At 38.6% G+C, this 16,221-nt stretch overlaps 1 protein-coding gene across 1 annotated transcript in view; it reads right to left on the bottom strand.

Moving 5' to 3' along the window:
- trrap (transformation/transcription domain-associated protein) overlaps positions 1-16,221 on the bottom strand; it is a 104,177-nt gene that overhangs the window by 33,559 nt on the left and 54,397 nt on the right. The window contains exons 52-59 of the mRNA XM_073866823.1: positions 15,075-15,190; positions 10,608-10,899; positions 10,260-10,397; positions 10,069-10,172; positions 9,531-9,666; positions 5,653-5,844; positions 2,346-2,541; positions 1,902-2,167 (exon numbers count right to left, since the gene is read on the bottom strand). Coding sequence (XP_073722924.1) covers positions 1,902-2,167; positions 2,346-2,541; positions 5,653-5,844; positions 9,531-9,666; positions 10,069-10,172; positions 10,260-10,397; positions 10,608-10,899; positions 15,075-15,190 — 1,440 coding nt within the window. The remainder of the gene's footprint in view (positions 1-1,901; positions 2,168-2,345; positions 2,542-5,652; positions 5,845-9,530; positions 9,667-10,068; positions 10,173-10,259; positions 10,398-10,607; positions 10,900-15,074; positions 15,191-16,221) is intronic.

Here is a 16,221-nt window from a genome sequence, read left to right as displayed (position 1 = left end):
TCTAGTTGTCTGTCTTCAATAAATAATTTAAATTAATGAACAAATCAATAATATTTATTGTATAAAGCTTTATATTAAATATTGTTCTATTAACAGATATACTTGAAAAATTCAGGACCATATATCCAGCATTCCTATTGCTCAGTTAGTAAGTATAGCACTGCGCAAGCGTAAAGGTTTTGGGTTCGATACCCATTTTTTTAACATACTGTTAAAACATATTTAGCTTGAAAGCACTGTAAATCCCGGAGTCTAGTTTTTTTTTAAAAAACCGAGCGTACAAACACAGTCGACTGCAAAGCATATTTATATGACTCGTGCATGTGCGCAGAAGTTTGACACGTGCATTGTGACAAATTGCAATACCACTCTTGGCCTGCATACTACATACTCCTTTGCGTGCATTGTAAACATAGGTTGCAGATGCGCATAAACTTTTAAAAAATCTGGTGATGCGTGCACAATACGTGCGCACTCTTCTGATGACGAAAATTGTGCCACGCACCCTGTATATGGATCAATGTGTATGCGTAAAAATTGACTTTACTTCGGCCTTAAGAGTACATTTACACAACAATGTACTACAAACTAAAAAAGTTTTTTTTTCACGTTTTAAAAAGATTTTTGGGTACAAACAACAATGTTGTTAAAGCAATCCTAGTTTACCAGTAGTTCAGTAAACTTACCAGTAGCAATAATCACACAATCTCTGAACACATAATATATGCATGGTCATGACATCAAGGTTTTACAAATGTGTTTTTGAGGTTTCAGGGTTCCCATACCTTAGTTAACTTCAAATTCAATGACTTTTCAAGGACTTTCCAATACAGTTCAAGGACTAAATGTGGGGACACATTAAAGGCGGAGTCCACGATGTTTGAAAAACGCGTTGGAGGGGGAGACGGGCCGACTACCAAAACACACTTATAGCCAATCAAATCAAATGCCGGGTTGCGTGTGTGTGGGGCGGGTCTATCAACGGAGGGTCCGGATTCTGTTGGGGTGGGGGCGTGTTTGTTTGGGTGATTTCAAATATCAACATTGGTTTTTAAACATCATGGACTCCGCCTTTAAGTGAGAGCAAGGTTTCATCGTGTTACCCATTTGAAGATACATTGTTACAGTTTCCTTTTGAGGGAACTCACGCTGCGTCACATCGGTGACACTTTGGGGACGCCTCCAGTGGTAAGTGCATCTGAATCTGTATATCAAATTCAACCAATGGTGAGGCTTAACGGCAAAGAAAGGGTGACATGGAAGCCAGGAAGTATATCGCTATCTGAAATTGCCAAAGATGGCGTAACAGTGACGCAGGAAGTATGGCAAGGAAGATGCAGCGTCTCGTTCCCTTCTCAGGGAACAACAGTTACACACGTAACCCGAGACGTTTTTATGTGTCAAACACAACTATGCAAAAAAGCATTTTGGTATGAATCAACATTCGGATATAGAAGATATAAGCATTTAAAGCGAACCGTTTAGCACATGTGCTTAAAAGGCTAGAAATTTTATGATATCATCCTACACTACACACAGGGAATAATAATTTTTTCCCAGAAAACAAATAAAATAGATTCAAGCACTTTCAATGACCTATATCTATGTTTGTATATTTTCAAAAACTTCCGAAGGCCTTGAAATTTTTCCCAAGGATTTCAAGGACCCGTGGGACCCCTGTAGTTTACAAAATAATGCTACGATAATGGTATCATTTTTTTTAAAAACTTTGCGTTGTCATGCTCTCAACATCCCGGTGTTGTGTAAATGAATGATCAAAATGCAAAAAAATCTAATTTTTTTAAAGCAGTGTTGTGTAAATGCCCCCAAGTCGCTTTGAATTAAAGCCTTAGCCAAATGCATAAATGTAATCATATTGGCAAGATTGATAGTTCACTCACCTGCATGCATTCATTCTTGCCCATGACTCCAGCCAACTGCAGGTAGCATTTAACCTGCTGGCGGATCTTCTGGAAGCAGTCTACAATAGGCACAGTGGGGATGGTGTGGATGCGACTCAGTATGTCCAAGGCCACATTGACCAGCCCTTGCTTCCGGCCGATCTTTCCGTACTGAATTATGGCCGATGCGGAGGCGTGCACGCCAAGCATGGCATTATTAGTGTTTGGGTCGTGTTGCGTGTTGGTCTCGTAAGCGGTCACAATGGCTGCAACAAAAATGATGGAATCAAAATGGATTACTTTTAGACACAATAACTGTACAATAAAGTAATACCGTAAGAACAGTGCAAATGTACATCAGTACTGTACATCTACAGTAAAATATAAGTTCCAGTCATTAGTGATCATTATATGTGCATATTTTTGCACATGCCCCAAGCGTACCCTGATAGTGGTGCTGACGCCACATGAAAATGCTGCTCCAATGGGAGAGATCATCGGAGACAATCGGTAGTCTGTTTCTCCAGGTTTTCACCACGGTCTTCATGTCGTGGAGGCTGGTATTGCGGCCCAGGTTGGCGGGCTGAAGTCCTGCATTAATCTGCGCAGCTTCCTGTAGCTCAATGATCTGCTGGGCGGCCTGAGGTGAGAATATGCCAGGAATAAACAGATAAGAATCTCAATGCACCTACCACTAAACATTTAATGGAAGGATGAAACCTGCACAAGCCCTCTTTTCAAAAGAAACATCAGAACTCAATTCGGAGAGCCACAGACATCCAAGGAGCCAAATATCACACGCGCACAGCACTCCGAAATCCATTACTGTGACTGTATTACAGGCTTAAGATTCCTATTGAGAAAGAAATGCGTAGTAACAAAGTCTTGAGGTGGCTGGGCGAACGGATGGATCAAAGAGTCTTAAAAGCCATTTACTTGGAGAAGGAGTGCAGGAGAGAAGCGTCTATTCCCTTAATGTGTAATTGCGCTCTCAGGCGACTATTAGGCGACACCAGTACAGAATACGGACTTTGACGACCCTGAAAATCGCTCGACATTCCTTACAAACCATTGATGCTTGATCCTAACATATGAGTCTCCAAATACACACCTTCTGGTAAAGGTGCACTTTTTAAAGGCTACACAGGCCTGCGATATCCTCTATGAGTACGAGAGTGAAGCTATATTCTAGCTGTTTACTATGCATTCAACGAGTAGCCGGCATCAGCCAGGATAATGAATTAGGGCAGCATCCAAAGACACATGCACGCATCAAAAAACAATCCATTCAACATTGATATCTGGTTTACAAGATAAATGTCTCAAATCAGTCTATGGACTTGCTTGCAAATCAAATCCCCCAAAACAAAATAAATTAGGCAATACAATATTTTTCACAATTATCTGTTAATATCAGCTGATGGCACATTATAACCTTCATTCGAAGTGCCCATTCATCATGTAAATTTAATTTTCTTGCAGGTATTTAATCAAACACTATCTGATGAAGAAAAGTAATTACAAGCCATTTAAAACTGGGCCCCTCTCTCTCTCTCTCTCTCTCTCTCTCTCTCTCTCTCTCTCTCTCTCTCTCTCTCTCGTTTGAATTGCTTGGACTTGGTTTTCTGGTATGTTTGCATTCAAGAGTGCAGGTGTAAACAGATTCAGTTATCAGTAAATTCAGTTATCAGTGAAGTCAATTGCTTTGGGACATCAACTGAAGTTCTAAGGGTCTGACTAAAAAAAGCCACCAAAGAGTGGCCATTTATGTCTGATTTGTTACAGTGCCTGTGAGGCTTTACTGTATTGATCTTCCTCCAACATTGTTTTTTTTCTAAACCCTAAACCGAAAGTATTAAACATTTAATCTCAAACTGTTTAACATGCAGGCTATTTTCAAACTTAAGTGTAATTTATAGCTGTGTATAGGTTGTGCGTAGCCTGACGTGCACCTTGCCAAAATTTTAACACCGCGTACATTCTACACGGACCGCAAGTGCTGTGATTGGTCCACTAGAAACCCTCCCATCAGGTAAAAAAAATCGTCACATTTTTTCATAATAAATTGCTCCTTGCAACAGTAAGGCCAAGTTGAGGAGTGATTCAACTCAAACTGCAACAAAAGTCGCTGTCTATTTACCTCCATCACTGCTGGTCTTATCAAATCATACACAACAAGCTGCTTCTTCTTTGTTTGTGGGTTTACTCCCCAATTTCTTTAGAAAACACTCAGCAATGGTTGAATGATGAATTTGCTCATGGCTTGTGCACTAAGTAGACATATAAACAACAATAAAAACCAGATTTTTCCCACATTGGGACAACCATTTACAAGATATTCGCTGTGTGTTCTGACAACGTCAAAACTGCATTTCACTTACAGCAAACCAAAGCTGAAACACTATTTGCACCAAATAAAAGCAAGTACCCTTCTATTTTTTAAATATTAACAAGCATCAATAATTATTAGGGGTGTGACGAGACATTCAATCCACGAGACAAGACGAGACACAAGATGGGGTTCACGAGAACGAGACAAGACGATATTTTTAGACTTTTTAAGAAATCCTCAATGATAAAATAAATGAATAAGAAACTGAAATCACATTATTTTTTAAATGTTTTAACTAATCAATGACTGGCCCTAACAATTATTTTGCTAACTGATAATGAAGTAATTTGTTATTTTGGGGTAATAAAAATAGACCCAAGTGAGCAATAGCATTTAAAATTACATAATAACGAAGATGCAATAATAATTGGTTCAAATAAAGTATCAAAACCAAGTTACATTAAACAACATTAACAAACACATTACATTGTGGTCTATAAATAAAAAGCATTACGTATGTATTATAACAAATGCCTGCAGGGGGCGACAGTGGACTCGTTTCGGGGATGCTATCTTCACTTTCACTTTAGATGGAGAAACGCTTATTTTTAGCCAAACAATGTTTAAATCCATTTAAATATTTAATGTCAATTTATTTACAATGGAACGATACAGTCACTGTCATTTTGAGCAAGAACATGCAGACATTAAATCATGTAAACTCTGAGTGAGGGTTTAATCTGCTGAGACTTCACATCTGACACTGATCGACAGACTTCACACGAGTTCCCAAACGAACAATATTGGAAACCCAAACAAAAAAGCACACGCAGTAAAAGACAGAATATAATGCATGCACTGTAAAAGGGTCAAACAGAAAGCTGCATCCTCCGGAGATCACATATGCAGGCTGCATACGTCATCAAGGTTTATTTCAGATAATTAACTGAGCATTACATTCGCAAGTCATGGGCATATTACAACGATTTGCGATTAACTAAATAATTGTTAATATTCTCTAATAATGTCTTTATGAAAATGTAGTCTACAAATACGATCTCCGAAGGATGCAGTCTTTTTATTTGAGAAACAGCCAGCATTACATCTCCACGAGAAATCTTATGACATAATTAATCTCGCGAGACACATTTAATCTCGCGAGATCTCGTCACACAAAAGAAGAAATGACAAAAGACATATTCTGCATAATGGGAATATAAAAGGCAATTATACAAAGTTTACGCATTTTGCTTATCGCTGGTTATATCTGACCACTTGTTGTGCTTTTGAGAAGTCATTATTTAAAACTGACAATCAATTTAGATTAAGTTAATGGTGGTGCTTAATCTAAATGGGAGAAAAGGCATTAAAATGTGGCTGGAAAGCTTCTGGTTCAAGGGTGCTTCAGGTCAACCTCACCTGCAGCAGTGGAGTGTGTACGTGAGAAACGATGTGTGGTAGTCTCCTCCACTCTCTGATGGCCAGACTGCTGGCCATCTCCACCAAGCGCTCGATGAAGTTGAGCTGCTGTTCCTCGGGGTGACAGATGGCTAGGTAGCCGCGATGCATGTTCACCTTCCAGGCCATCTCCTTGGGACAGCTCAGCTCCACCTGATGCACAAAACCACATAATGAACCAGAGCACTTTCATAGTGGATGTCATGGATGGTGCAAACACGATGGAGATCATGAGGAAGTGGGAGGATGGAGGGACTTTGTACACTCAGACGGTGATTAACACAAAAGGACCATCCTGTATCATCCTAAGGGGAATTATATTGTGATGATAACCAGCTGACTGTACATTATCTGCTTATTACACAGCTACTCACCAAATAAATAAAGAGATATGAAATATTGAAAATTAGTTAATTACATCACAAAAAGACCATTGAGTTCTGCAAGAGACACAGCAGTAGCATAGTGATGGAAAGCAAATATTTTGTTTAGAGTTCTCTATACAAATTATTGGTGACTATAAAATGTAACAATCAATCAATCAGAATCAAGTATTCCAGGAAGTAGTCGGGTCACTGACGTGACGTTAATTATTTTGTGTCCGTATGGTTCATTATATGTAACAGTGTTGTTTTCGTCAACGATGACGATAACGAAATGATTTTGTTGACGCACATATTTTTTATGACGCTAACGCGACGATGACTAGCTTAAAATGTCTCTAAGGTGACGAAAACATGACGAGACGCTTTCGAGTTTTCGTTGACGAAACGAGACGGAACGAAAATGATTATAAGTCTCACGTTCATAATGCAATGAACCATTTCATGGTAAGCTTAAGGTTTTACATGTATCTGCTTGTCAAACCTAAGCCCATTTACAATACTTTTTGTGGTGTATTTAAATAAGGCAAGGCACGCGTTTCTCAACTTTATAAGCGAGGTCTCAGCGTAACACACAAACTCAACACGAGGGAATATTAGGCTAAACTTTTTTCTTCATAACTTTTTGTTATGACATGCGCAGAAGGCACACCGACTAAAACAACGGCAGCCCTCAGGGACAACCTTAATGCACATTTTAATTGTATTAAATACACCACACTTTTTAACCTAAATTCATTGGTTAAAAAATACTTTTTTTAACTAAAATTGACTTAAACTTGAGTAAAACCTTTTTGCGTTTTCGTCGACTAAAACTTGACTAAAACCATTTTGCGTTTTCGTCGACTAAAACTTGACTAAAACTATAAATTTTACAAGTGACTAAAATGTGACTAAAACTAAAAGCATTTTCGTCCAAAAGACTAAGACTAAAACGAAAACTAAAAGGGCTGCCAAAAACAACACTGATATGTAAAAGGGTTAAAATTTTAAATTAAATTTGTAGATTACTTGCATACATTCTCTTTATTGAGGACCAAGTCTAAAATTTCTGTTTTTATTTTATTTTGAAAGAATATTTGGGGGAAAATTGCAAAAATGTCAATGTGGTGTAACCGGTCTGTGTCAATTGGTGTAACTAGTATTATTTTAAATGAAAATATAAATATATTCATAAACATGTGGAATAAAATATAATCATATAGTTTAGTGTAATATGATTTTTGTACATACATTTTTACATAATTTGTCAAAGATTATTTAGAAAACAGAGCTGTTTTCAGCATATGTCAGGACAAATACTACAAAAACGCATTAAAATTTACATTTAATAATAACTAATAAAATGTATTTTCGTGTGATATATTAAAATTATTTTTTTTTTATGATTATGCTTTCATGCCATCAAGGTGGATGTCTATGGCGCAATTGGCAGTTACACCATTTGACATTTTCAGGTCCATTCAGTCTTAACTTTCATACAAATGGTGCAAATGTAATAAAATCAACATAAATATGTTATGTGCATTGAAATATACCTGCTTGCATGCTTTAATGACAAGTTTTTTTTTTTTAAGATTTTTGCATTTCTTATCTTGCCAAACCGTTTTTTTCACTGACCCATTCCTCCCATTGGGACAGTTTGATGTCACTGTGGGGTATGACAACACGGAGGGCTTTACGTTCAGTGGTCAGTGAGCACTTATCACAACTGAAATTTGATGGATAACGCGTACGGTCTGGCCTTATCCACCCACCCTTAATTGAAAGAGAGGACATTTAAACTTCGAGAGAACAACCGGTGCTGCCAAGTAGCCTGCCCTGGAACAGGAAAACAAATCACTTCCTAGCAGATGTTTGAGCAATTATTCAAGCACGTATCCGTAAATATTAGATGCAAAGCTAAAGGAGGGGGACGGCGGGGTGGGTAGAGGGAAGGGCTGCAGGGCTGGACAATTTAATTAGGTGTCACCTCAGGACAGAAACCTGAATGAATTCGTTCCAAGTCTCCTTGAACAAGAGCCAGGAGTATTTATAATGTGTCCGGCCCTATCACACACTTTTTCTACTTTGTCTTAGAAGTGAAGCCCATAAATTAACCACCGATGGCAAGGCTACAATCCTGAGTCATAAACAATTCTGCCAGCACAGTAAGCGTGTGACTTTTTGCATTATAAAAGTGAAGTGCTTTCACAATAGGATGAAACTTTAAATAGAGTAATAGTGAGGTATCGCTTCTGGGTTATTTAACTGGACATAAACCGTGTGTACGCGGGTATTAAAGGGACACTCCAATTTTTTTTTTAAATATGCTCATTTCCAGCTCCCCTAGATTTAAAAATTTGATTTTTACTGTTTTGGAATTCATTCAGCTGATCTCCGGGTCTGGCAGTACCACTTTAAGCATAACTTAGCATGTTCCATTGAATCTAGATCTAGACCATTAGCATCGCGCTAAAAAATAACTAAGAGTTTCAATATTTTTCATATTTAAAACTTGACTCTTCTGTAGTTACATCGTGTACTTAGACAGACAGAAAATCAAAAGTTGTGATTTTCTAGGCAGATATGGCTAGGATCTATACTGTAATTCTGACTTCCCAAATAACCCAACATTATGGAAACAATGGATATAGTTTATCTGGGGTAGCAGCGGAGTAGTGCGTAAGTGTTTAACACTGGATTTCGTTGAAATGGAGTGGTCTCATCCGAGTCATTAATTACTGACGATAAGTAAAACTGCATCAAATGTCTGTGTTTTGTTGCAATCGGTGCATGAGGGCGACACGAACATGTAGTGAATCAGTTATCCAGGGACAATGTTTGTGTGTTGTTCACTTGTGACTCGCTTGTGTTTTTTCAGAAACTATCGATAGAGCTGATCTGTCTTTTATAAATCTGATAAAACTAAAGACTCTATAGGTACTCAAGATTAACATGAGATTTGCAAAAACAGCGCGAGTTATGTGAGCTTTTGGTATAATTTTATAATCTTATGTAAAGGAAAAGTATGACGCAGCATTATATGGTGTTCAAACTTTTCTGAAAGGAACATTTTTAGGCGTCCATGTTTTAACATTCTTAAGTATTAAGTAAACATCTCTCTTAAGCTGCATTCAGACTAGCAGAGCGACGCAATCGCATTCATTTAAATGGAAGCTCTGTGACCGTTGGCGACCAGATGTGGCGTGTCCAGTAGCGTGACAAAGTGGAGAAAAGTTTAACTTTTTGCTGATGATGGGCGACTTTCTGGAATCACTGCCAATGAAAGTGAAGCAGTGAAGTTCACGCCATCCATCTCTTGTCAGTTACTGGAGTGGACGTTACTCATTTGACAACCAGATTTTGAAACGCCCCCTAACAACCTCGTTAAAAGAGACGAGCGAGACACAGCTACAAAATCGTTTTTAATGTGAATGTACGTTTAGTGTTTAAAAATTTGCTAAATGGGTTTACCTGCACCAGAGCCTCTTTCATTGCCGCCCAGTTGGACACTCTCCAGGCACACTCCAGCACAAGGTATGGGTTGTTGTGACCTTTAGATTGTCCATATTCAGTCAGAGGCTCCCATTGGTTCAGCTCTTTGGAACAACTAGAAAATAACAACATTCAGAAGTTAAAGCAAAACAAAAACAAAAGAAACCGATTGTGCACAAATTGAATGTTCACAAATTTCATGGAATGTGGACTTGGTCATACAAGTCAGGAAAGTTGGGAAAATACCATGTCCTAACTATTTACAACACAAATCATGTTAACAAAAAGATTTTGTAATACATAAAAGACTGAACCTGATGTTAAGGTGTTTTCTTTTGCTTTCAGTGAAAACAGAAAAATAGCTTCCAAGTGGAACTCAACCTAACTAGGCACCAAACCAAAGCCTGTCAAACTTATAGTTGGAGAGCAATAAATCAGACTGGCTTAATGAGTGGCGGCCTGAAGTGTTGAATCAGAAGCTTTACAGAAACTTTTCATGAAAAAAACAACAACTTACCGGATCCAGTGATCTTCCCATAGCTGGTACTCTGGAAAAATGGCGGGTGAAGCATTGTGCTCCTTGCGGGCTTTCTCCATCGCCTTCTCATAGGTTTCTTGAGCCTGGAAAAAAAACATCATTGTTGGCAACACATTTATATGCAAAGATATGAGAGGTACTCAAGGGAAGCAATTGTTTCAGTATCTCACCTGTTCAAAAAAGCCATGCTGTTCGTACGCGATGGCGGTGCTCGTCTCGGGAAACTTGCATCTCTTCTGCCACAGCCCTGCCCACATGTCCTCTTCCTGCAGCAGGGAGTAGAGCTCCGCTAGCGAGTCGAGGATCTCCTGGGGGAATATGAAATAGCATCCTCAAAGAATATAGGGGACAAACACATCCATATTCAAGAGGCGACCCAATGAGATGACTGCTTAGCATAAGCAGCATGAATGCTGGGATATTTTAAACTGCCCTTACTGACAGGTCAAAACAAAACTGATAGAAATTCAGTGGACAAGTGACACAGAGGAACCTTCAGATAGCATAACTTCCTATACCTGCTGTGGAGGTGTGATGCTCTCCTGCTCGTAGAACTCAGTGCTCTGTTTGGGTTTGATGTGCAAGCTAAGGCCCTTTTCAAATGCTTGCTGCTCCAGCATCAAGGTGGAGCGCAACCATAAATTATGCGTCTTGCCCAAGTACTTCAACACGCAGGGTCTGATGGGAATGGGTGGCACGCACTGCGACATGGCCTCCACAAAGCAGTTTAGGGCACTGGGCTGGCAATCCCTCTGAGCTTGATGGCTACCGCTACATAGGAACGGGCCCATCTCGCCTGACAGGGCGTGCAAAAGTGGTTATATAAGACAAGTATTATTAGTATGGTAATATTAGCTTGATCAAGAAAATTATGAAGGAGATTAAAGAGCCACACAGATCCAAAATCGAAAATGACCTGTATTGCAGTGTGTCATGTAGCTTTCCATCAATGTAAACAATGTGCAAAGTAGTTGAACCAAAAAGCGCACGATTAATAAAGTTATTGGCTTCTAAAGTAGGGAGTCGACACTGAATCACTAAATATTAGTATCTGTCGTCGTTTTTATTGCTTGGATTAATGATGAATGATGTGTGTTGATGTTGGTGTTGGTGTTTAAACTCTTAATATATTGTCAGAGAGTTATGTTAGCAAGGGGCTAACGCATGTTGCACTTACGGTTTTGCTATGACCCGGTAAGCTTACATAAATGCTTAAATGAGTGTAAAATGTTAGTTTCTGTTGTCGTTTTTATTGCTTGGATTAATGATGAAGGATGTGTATTGATATTGTTGTTTAAACCCCTAATATACTGTCAGAGAGTGACGTTAGCAAGCGGCTAACGCATGTGAACTAACTTAGTGTTTACATTTTTGCTATGATCCGGTTAACTTACATACTTGATTAAATAAGTTACGGTTTTGCTATGACCCGGTAAGCTTACATAAATGCTTAAATGAGTGTAAAATGTTAGTTTCTGTCATCGTTTTTATTGCTTGGATTAATGATGAATGATGAGTATTGATATCGTTGTTTAAACCCCTAATATACTGTCAAAGAGTCACGTTAGCAAGCAGCTAACGCATGTGCACTAACTTAGGGCGGTTTACATTTGGTGCGATTGCCTGGTCCGAACCCGAGTTCGATTGCTCCCCCCTCCCCATGCCCCCCATGGACTGTTTTCACATATTATTTTTGCATCCGAACCGCGGTACACTTGCATCATCAAGCTGCAGCCGGCGCGTTCTCATGTTGCTTGGCAACCGCTGTAAACGAAAAAACGACAAGCGTGATTGACGAACCGCAAGCAGAGAGATGATTTCTGAATGCCTCCGCAAAAATTGACGTCGGCGGACAGACCGTTGTCATCGAAACGACTTTAGTATGTTTGCGGCAGACAGACGAAAGTAAGTTTCTGTATTATTTCTTTGAAAACAAAACCAAAGGTTTAAAAAAATAAGAAAAAAAGTCAAGCAGGCATTCTATGCATTTTGTTGTCAAGGTAAGTGCACGCACACAAACACACACGTCTGTTTTGGTGGGACATTTCATATAATACGTAATTAAAAGCGATTTGGTATGATTGCGCTCACATTAGCAGCGAACCGATCTGGAGTTCACATGAACCGGACCCCAGACCACCCTTTTTAAGCGGACTCGAGTGCGCACCCGAGTTCGGAAGACAGCGTTCACAAATGTACCGAACTCTGATGTCAATCGAACCCGGGTGCGCACCAAAAATGCTAATGTGAAAACGCCCTTAGTGTTTACATTTTCGCTATGGTCCGTTTAGCTTACATACTTGAGTACATAAGTTTACATAAATGAGTGTAAAATCTTAGTTTCTGTTGTCATTTTTATTGCTTGGATTAATGATGACTGATGTGTATTAATGTCTTTCTTTAAACCCCTAATATACTGTCAGAGAGTCACGTTAGCAAACGGCTAACGCATGTGCACTAAGTTAGTGTTTACATTTTTGCTATGGACCGCTTAGCTTACATACTTGCTTAAATTAGTGTAAAATGTTAGTGTCTGACGTCGTTTTTATTACTTGGATTAATGATGAATGATGTGTATTGATGTCGATAATGGCTTCTCAGTAAATAATGTTAGCACTAGGTCAATACATGTTGCACTATTGTTGGTCTGTGCCACTGATCTATGGTCTGTGCGGAGACTGTGTCAGTTGACCAATCAGAGTAGAGTATACTACTAAAAGGTGGGGTTTAGGCAGACTGAGTCAATGGCCGCGTTTACATGCACACTAATAATGCGATTATAATGGGATTTTGTCAATACTGCGATTATACTTTACCTCATGTAAACGCAATAATTCGATAAAAATAATGCGATAAAGCTCATAACCGCAGTAAGTATGATCGCATTAAAAGAGGTGGCGTACGCCGTTTATAATCGCAGTATGCGTCCATGTAAACGCTTTAATCGCATTTATACCGCACTAATTAAGTGCACGTGTGTTTAAGTCACGCACCTTAAGCACAAATTCGTTTTAAACTTGACATTATGAAGTTTTACATGAACTCTGCCAACACGACTCGCTGTCAGCAGTCTGCCTTCATTCAGAAACAGCTCAAATAACACGACAGCAGTGTATAAAAGCTTAAGGGACATTATAACGATAATTATATTAGTGACCACATCATAATGATAACTTTATGCTAATTCGCTCAACGAGCGCAGCATTACCTAATATTGGATATTTCTTGTAATAAAAACTTTTTGCAATTGTTTACATGTCACTGAATGTATGCTGTTGTTGCATTTACACAGCGGGAAACCAGCAGATGTCCTCAACTCGCTGCGTTTCACGTAACTAAACAATGAATGTAGTACGTTAATATCTTACCTTTTGGCGTAGTCAGTGTGGTAGAAAAATGTCACAGCAACAACTGCATCAGCGCTGGATACCTGAGGTAATTTTATGTTATAACCTCAGCAATGAATGAGCTTTCTACTGCATTTTAAGTGCGCGTGCACCTCAAGTTCAAATAGATTTGATTGGCTGTCAATGGTTTATCGTTCATCATGTGCCAAAATCGCTATCGTTATAGTTGTTGTGTGAGCTCTGCTATTATCTTTAATATAAAACGATTTTTAAAACTATATTTTTATATCATGTGAACGCCCTTTACAGGCACTGTCATATTTATATCTTCATCACGGCACCGGATGGTGAATCTACAACAACGTGTTTGTCATTCAACGTAAGTAAATCAAAACAGTGGACCATATATGCGAGTTCATCATTTGTGCTCTGCATTGGGCTATGTGTGAATAATCCGAAAATAAAAACTGCATGTAAACCGGAGTGAAGAGGTTAGCTCCAGTCATGTAAACATCTTACTGCGATTAAGACCTTACTCGCAGTATTGGAAATAATCGCATTAATGGTGTCCATGTAAACGTGGTCATTGAACGGCTTCACACAGATCGTTTGGGGATCTCTGAGAAATGGGGTAATTTTAAATTTATATTTTGAAAATAAATTAGTGTTTTTTTGACCTTGCATTAATTTAAACCTGTTGTCCCGGACTTATAAACAGTAATATGACCAGGGCTCCAGACTAACTTTTTCACTGGGAGGAAAGTAGCCCCCAACTGAAAATTTTAGGGGCGCAACCAGAAAATGTAGGGGCACACACCGTAAATCAACATGCTAACCAAATATTCACATTTCTACTAATTTCCACTGTATTACTAATAAAAACTTTGATGATAGATGCAGAAAGTACAACGTGCTGTTTCAAAGTCAGTGTCACATCACAAAAAAAAGGTCAAATTTACGGGTCGCACATGTGCGACTGGATGTAAAATTCAGTGGTACACTCTCAAATTTTGGTGGCAAAATGCCACCAATTGGTGGCAGTCTGGAGCCCTGGATATGACGCTTAAAATTATCATCTTACTAGCTCTTTAAAATGCCACCATTGTTATTTTATGCTCGGCATTGCGTTATTTTTGACAGAGATAAACCATTGCATTAAATATGTCTTAGTTTTCTTACCTCATGCACAAGCAAAGACATGAAGTAGAAGATTGCTATTTTGAATGTGTGATGTAATAGTTTACAGCCACAGTCATTCCAAATTAAAGCCCTTTAATGAGATCTCTAATACTTAAAGACATCTGGTCCATTAAACTCTCATATTTGCATAAAAGGTTTCATTTCAGCTCATTAGCAAATGCTCCTTGCTTAAGTTCAGTGGCAGGGGCATGAAGACAGCCTGTCTGCCCCCCTCTCCTCTCCCCAATCCAAGCACAGAGCTACGAGATAAGTATAGAGTCCAAACCTCAAACACCATTAACGACACCATTCACCCTGATTCTGCAGTGATATGCATTATTATTAGCCAAATGGCCCGTCTGCACTTTAACCACTTAACCAAAACTACAGCCACACACTCCGCATTCAGATTGAAAGGCCACGTTTTTGAAAAACTGGGACGGTGATGTACTCACGTGCTGCTGGCGGTCTGACAGAATCTTCCAGAGTCGAGGGAAAAGCTGGACCCAGGTCTTCTCAGCCAGAGGGGTGGAGATGTGACACAACTGAACCAGTGCATTCAGCAGCGCTCCTGTCTAATTACACACAAACACACACACAGCAGGCTTATTTAGCGATGGACGATATATCAGCCGACACTTGGCCAATTTGAGATTATCGCATCAACTGATAACCGTGCCGCCTTGGCTGATTTACAGTCCTGCTAGTGCCAATTTTTTCAGCAACAAAATCTCTGTTTGACAATACTATAAAATTAATTGTATAACTGATATTATAATTAATAGGCAATATTGCAATTTTTTGCATGAAATAAAGATTTCATACACTCAAGCAGGTGCACAAATAAAAGTATAATATACAAAATATCAAAATATATATTTTTAATACTAAATATAAAGTTTTATTTTAATATAAAATAAAGTTAAAATGTCTCTTACTAAAGAGAGCACAGCTAATTTTTAATTATATATATTATATTATTTTTAATTGAAAAAGCAGAACTAATAAGTAGTTTTTTATTCTTGTCAATACTGTTTGATTAATTTTATAATATAATAAATAGCAGCAGGACTCTTCAGCTCAGTTTACATGGAAACCAATATGCAGATTAAATATTTTAATGAAAAAATTAATTTTCAATTAAATTTAATTCTGTCTGTTTATTTTCACCTACAACACTTAATCCAATTACAGCCAATTCAACAAAGAAGTGCATTTGATTATTCATGTGCACTCGCATCATTACGAGAGCAAATAAAAGTGCAAGCATTTGCATTAGCCATCTGTCAGTCAGTCAAAACTCAATACTACCAATAGACCTGTATTACAAAACACTTCTGGCATATCCAATATCCGTATTATACTGGGAATCAATCATTTCAACCACCGGTCTTAACCACACGTGCAGCCCATACATCCAAGACTCAAGCAAAAGGAGATTCGAATTCATCTTTACCTATGCTGATGCTCGTTCAAGGATAAAGAGAGACAAGCTACATTAAACTCTCAAAAAATATCTTTTCATAAGGGACCATTGTACTTTTCCCATGCATGACTGGTCATCACCTCTTGCCACTGAATAATTCTGAGGGCATAACTGCGGGTA

The sequence above is a fragment of the Misgurnus anguillicaudatus genome, chromosome 4 (assembly GCF_027580225.2).
Source record: "Misgurnus anguillicaudatus chromosome 4, ASM2758022v2, whole genome shotgun sequence".
Lineage (NCBI taxonomy): Eukaryota > Metazoa > Chordata > Actinopteri > Cypriniformes > Cobitidae > Misgurnus > Misgurnus anguillicaudatus.
Note: the sequence above shows the minus strand (reverse complement) of the source record. Positions and strands in the feature narration are given on the sequence as shown.